The 16,162-nt window shown below is 50.2% G+C and overlaps 5 protein-coding genes across 5 annotated transcripts; 2 read left to right on the top strand and 3 right to left on the bottom strand.

Moving 5' to 3' along the window:
- Nucleotides 1-531: 531 nt before the first annotated feature.
- Nucleotides 532-1,056, bottom strand: CGGC5_v008397 (uncharacterized protein; the record flags this gene model as incomplete). The annotated part of the gene is made up of 1 exon (XM_032026882.1): nt 532-1,056. The coding sequence occupies one exon, from the start codon at nt 1,054-1,056 to the stop codon at nt 532-534; it is 525 nt and encodes a 174-aa protein (XP_031891903.1).
- Nucleotides 1,057-4,787: 3,731 nt separating this feature from the next.
- On the top strand, nt 4,788-6,438 carry CGGC5_v008396 (putative hydrolase; the record flags this gene model as incomplete). The annotated part of the gene is made up of 3 exons (XM_032026871.2): nt 4,788-4,857; nt 4,907-5,394; nt 5,458-6,438. The coding sequence occupies 3 exons, from the start codon at nt 4,788-4,790 to the stop codon at nt 6,436-6,438; spliced, it is 1,539 nt and encodes a 512-aa protein (XP_031891902.2).
- A 214-nt stretch (nt 6,439-6,652) lies between these two features.
- xynB-2 (Endo-1,4-beta-xylanase B) lies at nt 6,653-7,721 on the bottom strand (the record flags this gene model as incomplete). Its single annotated transcript, XM_066152008.1, has 4 exons — nt 6,653-6,763; nt 6,822-7,277; nt 7,330-7,414; nt 7,471-7,721. 4 exons carry the CDS (start codon nt 7,719-7,721, stop codon nt 6,653-6,655), a joined length of 903 nt encoding a protein of 300 aa, XP_066008700.1.
- A 2,746-nt stretch (nt 7,722-10,467) lies between these two features.
- Nucleotides 10,468-12,238, top strand: itr1-2 (Myo-inositol transporter 1; the record flags this gene model as incomplete). Its single annotated transcript, XM_032026848.1, has 4 exons — nt 10,468-10,947; nt 11,008-11,481; nt 11,534-11,916; nt 11,968-12,238. The coding sequence occupies 4 exons, from the start codon at nt 10,468-10,470 to the stop codon at nt 12,236-12,238; spliced, it is 1,608 nt and encodes a 535-aa protein (XP_031892227.1).
- Nucleotides 12,239-12,383: 145 nt separating this feature from the next.
- On the bottom strand, nt 12,384-14,050 carry CGGC5_v008393 (Baeyer-Villiger monooxygenase; the record flags this gene model as incomplete). Its single annotated transcript, XM_032026837.1, has 2 exons — nt 12,384-12,475; nt 12,535-14,050. The coding sequence occupies 2 exons, from the start codon at nt 14,048-14,050 to the stop codon at nt 12,384-12,386; spliced, it is 1,608 nt and encodes a 535-aa protein (XP_031892232.1).
- Nucleotides 14,051-16,162: the final 2,112 nt, after the last annotated feature.

The raw sequence follows: 16,162 nt of genomic DNA, 5'->3' as shown, positions 1-16,162 counted from the left end.
AGTATATCAAGAGGGAAAGAAAGTTCAAAAACGAGACCATAGCCATTCTATTAGCTCAGGGGTAGGTTTCCGTCCGGCCCGGGGAAAGCATTCCCATGCTTGATCGGTACACCTTAGACTAGGACGTGATGGCAATGAGATGGCGATGAGATGGCGGGTCAGGTCAGGAGACAGACTGCAATCCAGCGCGCCAGATCACTGGAAAATCTACCGCCGTACGGTAAGCACTTCATGAAAGGTAAGAATTCCATGCCTGCGTACCTAGGCATTAACGTCTTTCTTTTCTTTCGCATCTAATCATCACAAGCGCGGGAAAGTTTCCATGTCAAATGCATACATTGCACACACTGGAAATGCAGTCTATGAAAACAAAATCTATCAAGAAGAACGAAAGCTGTTGAAGCCTTACGACAACCCGGGTTTAAGGAAACAGTCGACACCTCCACATGAATCCCAGCACATTGAATCTCCCCACCTTTTTCGAATCCCCATCGCGTTCGAGTTCGCCGCCCGCCGCTCCAATCACGCCCTCTAAGGCTTGAAGATGTTGATAACATCATACAGACGGAAGCCCGGGAAGTAGTAGCGGTTATCGTGCGCATACCGCGCATCAGGGACGCCCGCTCCGGAAGTCATATCACGGAAACCAAGTCTCAAGTCTCCCGGGGCAGGGTTCGTCCCGTCAATGGTCCAGTAGAAGACAGTCTTCTCGATGGCGAGATCGAAGAAGAAGTGCACGATGATGGCGATGCCGTTGATGGTCGCGCGGTAGCGATTGCCGGTGTCGGCGCCCAGCTTGATGTTGAGCGTGCGCTTCTGCAGGTCGCGGAGGACGAGGTCCTTGTCGGCGGAGCTGAACTGCTCTGCGAGGGTCTCGATGGCGTGGACGTCGGTGACCTCCTTGCGCTCGACGAGGTTGGCGATTGAAGTGTCTGAGACAGGGGCAACGGAGTCTTTGACGAGCTCGATGGACTGTCCCGAGGGAGGGGATGGAAGCGTGGCGGCCTGGGCGAGAGCGGCCGCCTGGAGAACGACGGTAATGGTAGAGAAACGCATTTTGATAGGTATGCTTGGTTTGGACTGAAAGAATGACTTGGAAAGTAACGAGAGACGATGTCAGAGAGTGAATTGGAAAGAATGACTGAAGTAAGAACGGTTGTGGGTGGTGATCCTAAGTCATTGCTATTCAGTAACCATCTCTCGGCTTTTATACACATTTGTCCTCGGCGAAGCCAGAACACCGAGGCATCTTTTCTCCTCCCTGTGTGGTCCGCGACGAGGTCCTTCAACGCTGCCCAGTGCAAATGAGTCAATCAATTCCCTTATTCATGATATTTTGGAAAATTAATATGTCTTGCCGTCAGCCTCGTCCAACGCAGTTACCATGTAACTGATCTAGGCCAGTGATATTCATATTAGGTCAATGTGGAATAGTAATGGGCACTAGTAGTGCACGGAGAAAGAGATCCCAACGGCCACGACACCAAAGTCTCTCGGAGTAGTCCGCCAGCGTGTCCAACGCGAAACCAAAACTATTAGGAGTTCTGGCAGAGAGGTTGACTGAAGCCTAACGCCAGCCTCTTGAGCTTTGACAGCCTTGGATCTCGGATTAGCCCCTTCTCAATGCACACAGATACGTTGAGGCTCAAGCTTTGCCGCGAGTCGGATCTTGAATGGCTCATTGCCGCGAACAGCTTTATTTCAAAGTCGGCATCACCGAGAAATAAACCGGGTAGGCATTTCACAGACCGATTCCTGATCTAAGGACACTTAAGCTTCCGCCGATGTGGGGGTTGACAAGGAAGGACGATCTTTTTCTCGACGACAAGCCTTGACAAGCAGCTAGCGCTAGTCTCACAACTCGCCCCATTAAGGGTTTCGTGAAGCCGCTTATTCAAATCTGAGCGCCGGCAGCAGCCTCTTGACATGACACGTTGGGTTGCGAGTTAGACGCGAGGCCGCGATGCACGTGAGTTGCCGCCCCTACATGCAGCAGAGAACCCACAGCCCGTGTCGTCTGGAGAGATGAGACTCCTGACACGGATGTCTCCGAGCACGCTTCGTTGATCCCTAAGGGCTGTGATGCTTGCGCTATTATTCCTCGGTCCGAAGTGCAACTGGGCAGTCAATTGCATCAAGTAGCATCAGTCGGGAAATGGGTCTACGAGTCTCAGACAGATTTAGTAAGTCAACATATGTGGAGTCCCTTAAGGAGAAACATGCTCATCAGATAGATATATGGGGAGGAGTAGTCTATTCGAGGCCTCCGGTATGATATCTACACTTACAATCAGACCAGGTGTCTCGTTTTGGGATCCCAAAGCAGTATTCGCAGAGTGATGGGGTCCTGTGAGATCAATGTGAACCTAGAGCTAACCCTCTCAAATCCAGCAAACTAGGCACCGGGCGACGGAAAAAAAGTAACGGATCCTTACCTCATCCGCGAAAGGAAGATGGAAGCAACAGTTGTTAATCAAATCCTTTTATTGTGTCTTTGTTTTTTTGTTTTCTTTTTTGTTCTTTTTGTTTTTTTTTAAAAAATGAAGATATTAAGACAAGAAACAACAACACTTACTTTTAATACTGATCTTGTTTCTGGCTTCCTCGTCGTCCTCGCGTTCGTATCTGTCGCTGCCATCGTCGTCGTTGCTACTGTCATGGTCGCTTCTTCACCAACATCACTCTGCAGCTAGTTACCAAAATACTCTCATCAACGTAACGTAACACTGAGGTATTGAAAGCCTCGAATACTGAATCAAGTGGATTTGTGATCAATTGAAGTCCTTTACAGAAGAGTTAATAATCCAATAATTATGGTTCTGAGGTTGATGATGTCCGATTGGAATTTTGAAAGTCGTGTTGATGTGTGGCTGGAAAGGTGGCGCAGTCCAGATTCGAGAGCGGCGGGGGTCATTGTCCTCCACTATCCGGATCATTCAGCACCGGCACCCGCATGCGCCGCACGCTAAGAGAACTTGCGCGGGGTCTATTCAGTCACAATCGTGTCTCGCTGGAACAATCAAACTGACCGAAATAGCAACAAATCTCATGAGCATCTTCATGAAAGGCTTGACCTGGAATCTTCACTCAGACTCGACTCACCACCTACTTCCACTCTACGCACTCATATGAGCAGACACCCAAAACTGTGAGTTTAACACGGACCATTGTCCGCGTCGCGTGCTGATTGGATTCTCGTCGCAGTCAGCAAAATGTCGAAACAGCGCTCTTGTGGCCCAGAAGGCGCAGGGAGTGACGTTCCATCACAGCAGCCCGCAGAAAAACAGGCAGACGGCGCAACTGGCTCTGAGAATGTGGGCGGCGAGACCAGCGACAACTTCTCATTTCGGGCTGAACCACCGCAACAACTTGAAAATACGCCACACGTCAGAGTCACGCCCGAAGACATCAGAAATGCTCGAATGGCGAACCCAAAAGTTAGCTCGTTAACGGATGACCAATTAAAAGCTTTCTTGGTTCAAATCAAACAGCGCCAGTGGAATGCAATAAACCGGCAGCAGTTGCAAAACCAAGCAGAGAGAGACTGAAGTTAACATTCTTCGGCTAGCTTTTGATAGCGGGAACAGCAATATACATCCTCTTTGGAATAGTCTCCAATCTTGTAACTCTCCATAGATATTCCCAAACCCTCCCACTGCTCCTCATATCGTCCTCGCGATCAGGCACCACTGATATACCGCATTGAGAACACGTGCACCCGGAAACATACATACCCAATGATCAATAGAGTTTTTCTATCTGCGAGGGTACCTTTCGCTATATGCGCCAACTTTATAAGCTACTCATATTGTTGTTCTTACTTGCATTGTTACTATAATTGTTGTTATTGCTGTTGTTATCGTCATTGTCTTCGTCATTGTTACGATCATCTGATCATCACTATCCATTCAAATAGCAAAAATCAATTGTAATAGATTGCTGTGACAAGTAGCCGGCTTCCCAGCTTTTGGTGAAGCGATACGTTTCTGGTTATCAAACTCATTGGACAGACGCACAGGTGAGGCATCGTTGAAAGACCTGGCCGTGCTGAAGAGCGTTTGATGCAAAAGCGGGTTTCATGGAACATTACTCAATATCACAATGTGAGTTTCTTAGGTCTGATTGAATCAGACAACACGAGGAGCTAATCACATTTTGCGTCTATCGTTGCTCTTCGATAAGAACTTGACGAGACAATCCTAAACCAAAATCAGTCATCTTGCCACATCAGGACTAGACTCATGCGGCGTGATGACCAAGATTGTCAAGCCCACGTCACGGCATGATGAATCCCCGACGCGTCAAGGATCGTATCGCATCCTACCAAAAGTTCCTCGCTTAATGTCAGGAACATTCAAAGTGCAAACAACATAAGATGATGGACTTCTTCCGCCAATTCGTCCGTGCGAACATCGAAATCGCCAATTCAACTGTTCTTCGACATGGGAAAGCGACCGATTGAGCCTGTGGTCAACAAGGCTCGACTGCCACGCATGCCAAAATGGCCAACTATTGCCATTGCTTGCACATTGGGAGTCGCGGTTGTCCAAATGGCCAGTCTCCCCTTCCTGCCCTGGGTGCCTGCACAAAATGATTTGGACGGCATCGCATCTTACCCCATGAATAAGTCGAATAACGACACCTATTTTGATTGGGAAGCGGTTTCACCATCAAGAGATTTGGAATACGTTCCTTGCTATGGAAGGTTTCAATGCGCTAGGCTCCTTCTCCCAATGGACTGGACCGAACAAGAAGAAAACTGGCACACTCATGAAGTAGCCATCGCCATGATCAAACAGCCCGCTAATGTTTCCATTCTGGACCCCCGCTATGGTGGCGAGATCTTTCTCAACCCAGGTTCGTAATTGAATCTCACAACATTCTCCACCGGGCTAATAACTGCCAGGCGGCCCTGGAGTGCAGGGCGTGACCATGTTGACGGGCAGGCTCAACGATCACCTAGTCAATGCCATCAATAGCGAGGATCCAGATGGCAAGGTCTTTGACCTTGTTTCCTTCGATCCCCGAGGTGTCGGCTTTTCAACTCCACGCATCTCGTGCTTCGACGATCTTATAGCTCGCCAGCTCTGGCATCAACTCGGAACGGCGTATGGGGATGTATCGGTCCAGTCATTTGATCTTTTGTGGGCGCGAGCGCGATCCCTAGAGAAGCTCTGCAATGCGGGGAATGCCAGCTCAGAAAAGGCTCTTTTCATGAGCACCGTCAGCACAGCCTTTGTGGCGCGTGACCTACTGGCGATGGTGGAAAAGAGTGGTGAAGCAAGAGAACAGAGGGCCCGAGAAGCGCTGATGACTCTTCACGGTGGAGACAAAGATTTCATGGTGCCAGAGTCTCTTCAATACCAACCAGGCGAGGAGCTTTTGCAATATTGGGTACGTTCACTCACTATCCAACTTTACTCTTCGGCTTGAAAAGATTGTTTAACACTCTCACAGGGCTTTAGTTATGGAACTTTCCTAGGCGGAACCTTCGCCAGCCTGTATCCATCACGAGTGGGGAGGATGATAGTAGACGGTTGTGGCGAATGGGAAGATGAGGCTTCCGGAGAGTTCCTAGGCTTCCTGCTTGACACGGACAACGAATGGTCTGAGTTCTTCAGACTTTGCTATGCAGTAGGGCCTGATAACTGTGCGATATACAATGAAGATGGCCCCAAGGCCATGCAGAAGTCTGTCGCCGACCTGTTGGAGACCCTGCAGACCAATCCAATATCCGTCTACGAGGACGGTATGCCTTTTCCGGATATCTTTACCAGGGATATTCTGGTTCAAGGCATATTTGGGGCACTTTACCGACCGTATAGAGATAGCACATGGGTCAAGCTGGCGGAGACACTCTCGGCTCTCTTGAATGGTACTGTCCCCTCCGGAGCGGTCGATATGCTGCCGTCCCGCAAATTTCATATTCCAGTGGATGGGTGCAAGACCTCGGATTGTGTCACTGAAGGGATGAGCGAAGGCTTCTGGAGCGAAATCACTTACGGCATTTATTGCACCGACGGGCTCGACTTCCGCAACATCTCCAAGTCGGAGATGGCTGCTTGGGTTACCATCCTCCAGCAACAAAGTCCGTTATTCGGCAACATGTTCGCCACTACTTCGAAGCTGCCTTGTGTTGGGTATCCGGCCCGACCGAAGTGGCGCTTTGGGGGCCCCTTCGGCGGCAAAACCAAAACCCCAATGCTATTTATCGGCAACACCTTTGATCCCGTGGCACCGCTTGAGGGCACCCGCAAGAACGTCAAAAGTTTCGAAGGCGCAAGATTGTTGCAGCAAGATTCTGTGGGACATTGCTCCATCAACGCTCCAAGCAAATGCACCGTGTCTTACGTTCGGAAGTATCTCGTTTCTGGCGAGTTACCCGAGGAAGGTACTATCTGTTCTGTGGACGGTTCTCCATTCGACGAGAACATGTAGATATTTCCGGTCGTTGGTCGTTCACAGCACGTCCTATGTCTTGATCTTTAGGCTACTCAATCGTTCGGTGTAATTGTAAACTATGTGCAAGAATGCTAGGTAGGAGAAGAGCAATTTCAGTCACATCGTGCCTCCCGTCAAGGAACAACCTCAGAACTTCGAAGGCGTATTGATGAGAAATGCCATTCAACTGTTATCTCCCGGTCAAAAAAGATTAGAGGCACTGTGAGTACCACTGGTTCGAAGCGGTGCAGGTCGATCCCGACTCGCAGCAGGTGGCCCCAGTCCAACCAGAGCCGCCACACTGGCTCCATTTGGCAGCGCACTGAAAGAAACAGGCATTAGCAACACGCAAATCATGAGACTACCATCGGGAGGCTTACGCTTCCACCACCGCCACTGGGTGGAGGGTTGCTGGTGGGAGGCGGGCTGGTACTGCCGCCATCAGAGCCAACAGTGATTGACGCAGAGCCACTGCTGAAGTAGCCCTCCGTCGCAACAATCTGGTAGTCATGGGTACCGAGGTTCAATCCGACAGCAGCCCAGGCGTTGAAGTGTGTCCCGGTGTTGACAGTGCCGCCGGTTCGCTTGCTCTGGCGGACAGACCAGTACTGCTGAAAGGTCTTGGTGCCCTCGATGGACGGGGCGTTGGTTCGAGTGCTAACGTAGATGTCATAGGTTCCGCCGTCGCTGGTGACGGAGCCCTTCCTTGTAGCGCCGGAGGAGGGGTTGTAGGTTCCTGCAGTATAGATTAGCGATGTGACCAGTGAAGGCTCGATGGAAGAGCGTATGTCGCAGTCGGCGGGTGGCTTCTTACCAAAGTTCTCGACAATGTAGTACTTCGAGCCGTTAGCTAACAGATCCCAAGAGCTGCTACTTCAGGAATGTTACCTCAATCAAAGGATTTCTTGTCCAACCATAGACGGCGAGGTAACTGTTACCGTTGGGGCTGTAGGTTCCCGAGTAGGTAATGGTTCTAGATGTTTGACAATGTCAGGATATGTGCTCTTTGGAAAGCTTAAGACAACATACCTCGCACTGCCCGGGTTCCATCCCTTTCCACCGACGAAATTTCCACCAGTCTGCCAAACAACAGAGTACGAGCCCCCGGCTCCATTGGTGTACGTCACTTGTGAGCCACCATCAGTCCACCAAGAGTAGTAGTATCCATTGTGAGTTCCGGTTGAGCTTGGTGTAGATTGACGCTTGATCAGGTCTCCAGGGAGAGCAAAGACTCCAACGGCGGTGGTAAGAGCCACCAAGAGAGTGGAGAAAGAGACCATGTTAAAGAGTGCGCGTGGAAGTTTGCGTGGTTGAACAATGATTCCGTGTTTTCGGGGGAGGGGCTTCTCGCCTTTATATTTTCTCAATCCTATGTGAAGATGCCCTCAAACTTGGCATTTTCCACGATGTTGTGGCGTCTGACAAGGCCGCTTTCGTGTAACTCTCGGTGCTGAATGTGAAGCAGCTGCCTATGAGAGAAGGTGGAAGGAATCCTGATGCGCCACTTCATTTGGTTATACCATTCTGTTGGCTGCAGCTGGAAGTTTGGTTTAAGGATGTGTGGTTGCTTGGGTTGCATTATTTGAAGCATTGTGACCTTGAACATTCAGCCGGTACCTGGTCCTTGGCACGGAGCTGTTATGAAGGCTGGTGCTAGTGATCCATCGATGTGATCTATCTGGAGACCTGTTCTGAACACGACATAATCAATTACATCTACTTGCATTTCGTACCTTCGCTATAATTTGTCGTGATGTCGCTCACTCACGATCAGGTACCGTAGCCTCGACATCAGTCTAGAAAACCTATACATAGCTGATGAATATAGGCGATTTTGACGAATCATCACTATACAGATGGCGTTCCACATCCGTCTGTCCGTGATCAATGTGGCTGGCAACGACGGAGACGAGCCGCCAAAAGAGATTCGGAGGTTCCATCCCGCATAAGACTACCGATTTCTCCACACTTGGGCACACGTGCGACGACCAAAAGTTTGGTTCGTACGAATTTAGCCGCCGGTAGAATGCATAGAAGGTAGTATTCTCGCCATTTCCTAGTCTTTCCCTTCGGGTTCGCGATTGCCTCACATATGGCAAATACCCGGCCCGGGCCACGCGACCATATAATAACTCGCGTGGCGCTCTTGGCATTTCCTCGTCTTCTCGGGTCCTGGCCAGACCTTTCGGTCTTTTCGCAGACTTCCAAGCATGTCTTATTTGCGAGGATTCCCAAGAAAGCTTTAGCTGACGCTATCAACTGAGGGGGCAGTCGTACCTCAGAGGCGTCAGTCCCCAATTACTCAGCAATGATGAGCGCTTGTCGACCTTCAGCCGCTGACTGGTTTCTTTGTGGTACTTCGTCGAGACAAGTCTCAAGATGATAGCGCCTTATCTTCCAAGGTCAGCCGAGGCAGCCGGCCATTACGGGAACAAAGGTGGGTCAGGCTCCGACCCGCGAACCGGAGCAGGCGGTGGTGGCCTATCATAACGCAAGGCATCATCAACAATCAGAGGGCACTCATCTTAATGTCTACAAGCAGTACTTTTGTGCATAGGAATGCTATATAAGGACATTGTGAATTCATCAGCCAGGAATATAGAGCAGTCCTTCTGACTTCCGAGTGATTCAGCAACAGGCAGAGAATACTTGCCTACGCTATATGTCACAGGCGATTTCGCATATACTTCTGTGTTTTCTCCCCTACGTACAAGCAGACATTCCCAACACAAGATTACCATGAAATCTACGCTAATCGGAGCTTCATTAATCAAACAATTCGTCATCCAAAGCTTCTGCTCATTTTTAACTCATAATCACATTAGACAATTCTGCTACCTTGGACCCTCAATACCACGCCAGCTTACATGCACATGTATTTCATCGGCATTAGGTTTCCGACAATTGAAGACTCGAATTTTTCGACAAACGCCATGGAGGAGATTCGTACTTGGCATCGGCATTAGGTTTCCGATAAAGACTAGAATCTTCATGATGAACGCCATTGAGAAGACCAAGCACTGGATATCGGCATGTTGCCTGGCTTTGCAAGCTTCCGACCCCATCTACTCATATACAGGGAAGCCAACCCGTCTCGGTTCACGGGACACGGATATATCCCTTCATCGGAAAACAAAATTCCAAAGCAGGTGAAAATCCCCGAAATGGTGACTTGTGACGAAAGCCGTCTCGGGGTTCTCTGTTTCACATCTACAGATGGCAGCTGATTCCGGTAGCTGAGCTGAGTACCGGATTATTTTTGCCTTCCTGGGCGCGTTTACTGATCGAATAATGTGAAGCTGCCGGCTAACCGTGTGTCGTAGTCTCTTTTGGGTAACTGAAGTGCGAGCGCAACTGGTCGTTACGGAATCCATGCCTAAGCTGGTCAAGGTAGGCAGTAAATGCGCGACGCTAAGAGCAATGACTCGGGTCACCAGCCCGTAGAAGTCGCAAACTCAGTGGGGAAACCAGTAAATGTGCCATTTCCCCAGATGAACCCCTGCTAATTTACCCCGCGATCACTTGCTTGATCTCCGCCAACCTTACCCGGCTTACCCCCACGAATCCATTCTCACGTCTCCCGCACATCCACAGTTGCAGAAAGAACATCATGATGGCCCTGTCTCTGTCCAGTCAGAGCCTACATTTTGTCAATCCGGTGGGTCTGCCATGGACTTCAGGAGAGCCTCCTCAAGGCTGTTGGTATATGCTGGGCCAATCATAAACTCAGAATATGGTTCGGACTTGCGCATCAAGACTGCCGTCCGTCGGGTTTGTCCCCGCCCGCTAGCGTCAGCTTGACATTGCGTATTTGCCCTGTTATTGACAAGATGAACCTTGCTGCCGAAGACTTGAACCTGAAAGACATGAGAACATGCCATCCGGTCGGACTACATAAGAAGCTCGGACATCTCACCCTCTTATCAGGAATCGCTTCTCACCAACCTCACAACCCATTCAGTCCATTTCTACCACCCACTCTTACTTCCACCTCTTGTTTACACCTGCGATCATCAGTCGTTCAACATGGGTGTTGTCAACAAAGACGACGAGCCCCCCAGCCCAGGGGTCCAACACATCGAACAAGATGCTGCTGTCGCCGACGCAATCAAGGCTGTTGAGCATCGTGATCTTGAGCGTATTGAAGAGACTCAGCCTGGTGCTTTCGTTTGGCTCTGCGCCGCAGCAACTGCCATTGGCGGCATGCTCTTTGGTTATGACACGGGTGTCATCTCTGGAGTTCTGGTCGTCATCAGAACAGATCTGGGTGGGAAAGAGCTCACTCATTCCGAGAAGGAGCTTGTCACCGCGTTGACTGCCGCTGGTGCTCTTCTAGGAGCAATCTTTGCTGGTCTCACGGCAGACAAGCTCGGCCGAAAACCCTCTATCTGGTTCGCCAGTGTTCTGTTTACGCTCGGAGCTGTGATTCAGTCAGCGGCCTTCTCTGTCGCCCAGATGGCCGTAGGACGTCTTGTTATTGGTCTTGGGGTTGGCTCAGCATCTATGGTATGTCTTACTTCTGTTATCGACTGATAAAGTAAACCACCTGACAACGGTCTTCTTCAGATCGTGCCACTATACATCGCCGAGATATCACCTGCAAGGTTCCGAGGTCGTATGATTTCAGTCGACATGATCTTCCTCGGGAGCGGCTCGGTGCTTGCTTATGCCTTCGATGCCGCCTTCTACAAGACACCTCATGGATGGCGATATATGATAGCAATCGGAGGTATTCCTTCTATCGTGCTAGGAATTCTCCTCTTCTGGTGCCCCGAGTCCCCTCGTCAGTTGATGTTCCACGGAAAGCGAGAAGAGTGCGTTCGTGTCCTCCGAAGAATCTACCCCAACGGGACTGAAGACGAAATTGCCGATAAAATGACTTCCATCGAACGTGGGGTTAACCAAGCTAAAGCCCTTAATGAGGAGATTTCTCTTCGGAAGTCTCTCACAAGTATTTTCACTATCCCAGCCAATTTGAGGGCAGCTATTTGCGCTTGCGGACTGATGCTATTCCAACAGTTTTGCGGTTTTAACACGTTGGTCAGTACCCTATTGGTCACTTCGATGCACCGAGAAGCTAACAAGAAGGTAGATGTACTACTCCAGTACTCTGTTTCAGATTGTGGGCTTCTCCAACCCCATTGCGGTTGGCACCGTTGTAGCCGGAACGAACTGGATCTTCACCGTTCTATCTATCTTCCTTATCGATCGAGTTGGACGTCGCAGACTCCTGCTCTGGACAATGTGGGGAATGCCTGTTTGCCTAGCCATCGCAGCCATCGCTTTCCACTGGATTCCTCTGGACCTCAACACTTTGGAGCTCAAGACCCAGGAAGTCGGTTGGCCAGCAATTCTTGTCTTGGTCTCAATGATCATGTTCGTGGCGTTTTACGCCGCTGGCTTGGGCTGTGTTCCTTGGCAGGCCAACGAGTTCCTCCCTATGGAGGTTCGAGCGAGTGGCACAATGATGATCAAGTAAGCTTCCATGATGACCATGTATCAAACCTTGCGCTGACGGCTGTATAGCATTTTCAACTGGGGACCAAACATTATTGTCTCTTCAACATTCCTGTCTATGATGCGAGGCATGACACCATCTGGCACCTTCGGGTTTTACGCTGGCCTGTCATTCCTCGGCTGGGTGTTTGTGATTTTCTGCTTCCCTGAAGCTGCCAATATGACCTTGGAGGAGATTCGTGTTGTCTTTGAGCATGGCTTCGGTGTCATATATGCTGAGGAGTGGAGGAAGCAGAGGAAGCTGGACTTGCAGACAAGAAGGGAGGAGGCCAACGTTTAGATACTGTTAGCAACTATTTTATTTTCAAATCAACGCCCTTTCAAAGGTTCATTTAGCACAGGAAACTTTCTCTTTGAAATTTCGCTACGAAATAATGAAGATGGTGTCGCAGAAGGCGGCAAGACCCTAAGGGTCTATCTGCTTTTTACTGAAGCTTGAAATCCCTCAGATCATTGGTTTGCGACTCAGTAATGTGTCGGGTGTACTCAACCAATCCGCCCAAGAAATTGAGCATTTCTGTTCATTCGTGTCAGCGTCTACCCTTTTGGAACATTGATGTCGAGGGAGTTGCTTACCTTTGGGTTTTCCGGGGATGTTGGTACCCATGTACTCAGACTGGGTCTGTGGCAAGAGGGTGGCGTCTCCAATGTTGTTAACAAGTTGTCTCCAAGCTTGTTCAGCCTCCTGATTAGGTTCGATATAAATCTTGCCGTGCTCGCGCAGGAAAACCAACGTATCGCGAATCCAATTGCCCTGGAGCTCTGCGCAAGTAGGCCCATTGCAGAAAGACGTAGGCCCTTGCGGCCCGTAGATGAAGAAGGCGTTTGGAAATTCCGATGTCATCATCCCGAGATGAGTGGTAGTGCCCTTGGCCCATTTCTCCTTCAAAGATTGCCCCTTCGTGCCCTTAATGTCGATGGCGAGAATGCCTCCAGTCACCGAGTCGAAACCAGTTGCTAGGATGAGGACGTCAAACTTGCGGAGCTCTCCATCAGCAGTGAAGACGCCGTCCGGAACAACCTCGGCGATGGGGTTTGCCTTGGTGTCAATCAAGGTGACATTGTCGCGATTGTAGACTTCGTAGTACCGCTGTTCAAGGGTAGCCCGTTTGGTTCCAAAATAGTACGGCGGCTTTGCTGGCGCCAGCAGGTCTTGCATCTCTGGCTTGTGCACCCTCTCCAAAACCTTGCTGCGCCAGAACTCATACGCATGCTGGTTTGCTTCCTTGTTTCTGATGACATCTTGGTAGGTGCCGAGCCAAAACGAAAGTCCACCCTTGGCCCAAATCTTCTCGAAGAATGCCTGCCGTTCATCCGCCGTAGCATCGGCACAGATCGCGGGGTTGAATTCGAAGTCGAGGCCTGCGAAGGTCTTCTTACGAAGATCGTAAAGAGCCTGGTAGGTCTCCTTTTTCTGGTCTTCTTCGGAAAGAGGCGTCTGGCGCATTGGAAGGGCATAAGTAGGGCTGCGTTGGAAGACTGTCAGATGTTTAACCTCAGGAGCAATCTCCTGGATGACCTGAAGTCCACTGGAGCCGTTTCCGACGATGCCAACTCGTTTGCCCTTGAAGTCAATGCCTCCCTGAGGCCACTTGGAGGTGTGGCAGCATATGCCGGCGAACGAATCCAACCCCTTGATGTCCGGAATGTTCGGCTTCGCCGCAAATCCGGTGCAAAGGATGAAGTATCGAGATCTAGACACAGTCTGGTCCTTGGTAACAATGGTCCACTGGTTCTCGCTTTGGTCGAACTCAGCACTGACGACTCGAGTATTGAATCGCACATCCTTCTTAAGATGGAGCTTGGATTCGACGTGGTTGAAGTAGCTGCGGATCTCATCGCGACCTGGATACTTCTCGGACCAAGTCCACGGTCTCCAGATTTCCTCCTCTGAGAACTCGTACAGAGGAACTGGCGTGTCGACACGAGCTCCGGCATAGCAATTCCAGTACCAGACACCGCCTAGATCGGCCGCGTCATCAAGAACGAGCGTCTTGAACCCGGCTTTGCGCAGCTGGTCAAGGGCGTAACATCCGGCAAAGCCAGCACCCACGATGATCGCGTCGTACTCGGGAGAAGGGAGAGAACCCATTGTGAGATTTTCAGGTTGGATGGGAAAGAGAAGAAGAATTCGTAAAAATTGGTTGTTGATTGTAAATCTGATGGTTTAAGACGAGGGAAAGAAGTTGACCGCTGGAGTCCTTATAGTACCTAGGTTAGTCCTCGATTCCTTCATACGGTCAGGCATCTCTCTTATTAGTGTGATTTGGTACATCATAGGCTTCACAGCGATCCAACCGTTAACCAGCCCCTTCTCCTTGATTCCACGCCATCGTGAATATGAATACGTGTACACGGACGGACCATTTAGGTTTCGAGCATGGTTAATGGCGAAAATCAAGGATAAAAGTTTAAAGCTGGTTGTCCAACCATGAAGGAAACAAGGACATGGCCCGTTGTGACCATGCCGGTCTGCAGTATGTTGACTGCGCTGCTGTTTTCTCGGTGCGATTTCCACTAAAAAATTGTGGCTCTACCATGGCTTCAAGAAAATGGCGGATGCAATGAGCGGCAGGCACTGCGCGGCATTTGGAAATTCGTCCGGATCAGGGGCAATTGCCCCAAATCAGTCCGAGACCCAGTATCAGCCCATATGTAAGGACCAATCATCATTCTAAAGATCCACGACTGAGTGGATGCGAGCAGGGTGGCGACCTCTTTGAAGAATCTCACCATGTCCATTTCTATTCCGGTTCAGATGTCTTCAAATCTTCGGCTTTGGTTCAAATGACGTCAAAGGACATTTCAAACTATTGGATGTGGTTCGCAAGATGGCAGGATGCTGATATTAATGTTGAAGCGTTCAGCAATACCCTGTTTTACGCTGTCTCAGGGGCGCAAAGAAGAGGGCCGATGCCTGTGCCCGTGTGACTGGCGCCGGGGATAGCCCCACGACGGGCCGGTGAAAACCCACCTGTCTACGTTTCGTGGAGTTGGACATGGCTGGGCTCTTGACTTCATTCATGAACCAGCCCGGCCTTCTGACTGTAATCACCTCTATCATGGCATTGAATCTAGGTGACCGTGAAGAGCCGGGGAATTCACCCACTGGCACCGTACATGAAGTCGAACTATCGGATCTCAGCTGCAGATCTTGCAAAAGGTGTGGCCCCACCCTGCTATCGTGACTCAGGGAGCGTCCATGTGCTGATCAGGTCTGACTGGCCCGCAGAAAGAAAGCCAAATGGTGAGTTGCTGATTCGAAAACGGCACAGGCTTATGTATACTAATGGCGGTTTGCAGCGACCGTTCTTTGCCTCGTTGCCTGCTTTGCGAAAAGACTTCTCACGCATGCATCTACCCGTCTACGCGCCTGAAGCCGGGACCTAAGCTAGGTATGGTCACCGTTCTAAAGTGCCTGTCTTCTATTAAGAACTGACAAATGCGTAAAAAGGCTCACGGAATCGCAAGCGCCGAAGAACTTCCGAAGACGCCGTCCACATCAACCTGGGTACACCGGTGGTTCCCTGTCAAGGCACACCAACGGAGCAATTCATCAACCCACCTGCAGTAGTTGAGTCGCAGAGTTTCGACCCTCCTGCCAAAGCTTGGAGGCACCAAAATGGCTTCTTGCTATCCCGATCCACGGGCCAAGACGAGAACATACGCCCCGGCTCCTCCCATATTTCTGACACCAGATTCGTCCGCGCCATCAGCCTCTCTGCCCTAGTCCACCCTTCTCATGAAGCAAACGTGACACCTCTTTCGAGGGGTCCCTCACCGACAAATGGCGATTTCTTCGTTAGACTTGCGGAGACCCAGAACGTCCTCATGCAAGTCTGCGAGTCACTGGGGTTATCAGTCGAGTCACTGCAACTGCTGTGCGTCATGTAAATCGTTAACTATTCGTTCAGGTTCCGGCTTGCTGACAATGCTCTTAGCACTAATCTGTATTTCGAATATATGACAGCATTCTCTCTTTTCCATCAACCATCTTTTGGAGACAAGATTCAGGCCATCCCAAAGACTCTTCATCTGAGCGCTTTGATGTCGGCGATGTTCTCCATTTCTGCACGCTTCACTGATGACGAGACTTTACCTCTCGCTGAAGCACAGTGTAGCTTATCTCACGCATATTTCCATGGCCTGGCTAGGGAACTCATTGATCAAGCTATCGACGAGTGTGACGACGATCCACCACCAC

This window comes from Colletotrichum fructicola, assembly GCF_000319635.2.
Source record: "Colletotrichum fructicola Nara gc5 chromosome Unknown KSG_Nara_v1_contig04, whole genome shotgun sequence".
NCBI lineage: Eukaryota > Fungi > Ascomycota > Sordariomycetes > Glomerellales > Glomerellaceae > Colletotrichum > Colletotrichum fructicola.
The sequence above is the reverse complement of the archived record's forward strand: the minus strand, read 5'-3'. Positions and strand labels throughout refer to the sequence as shown.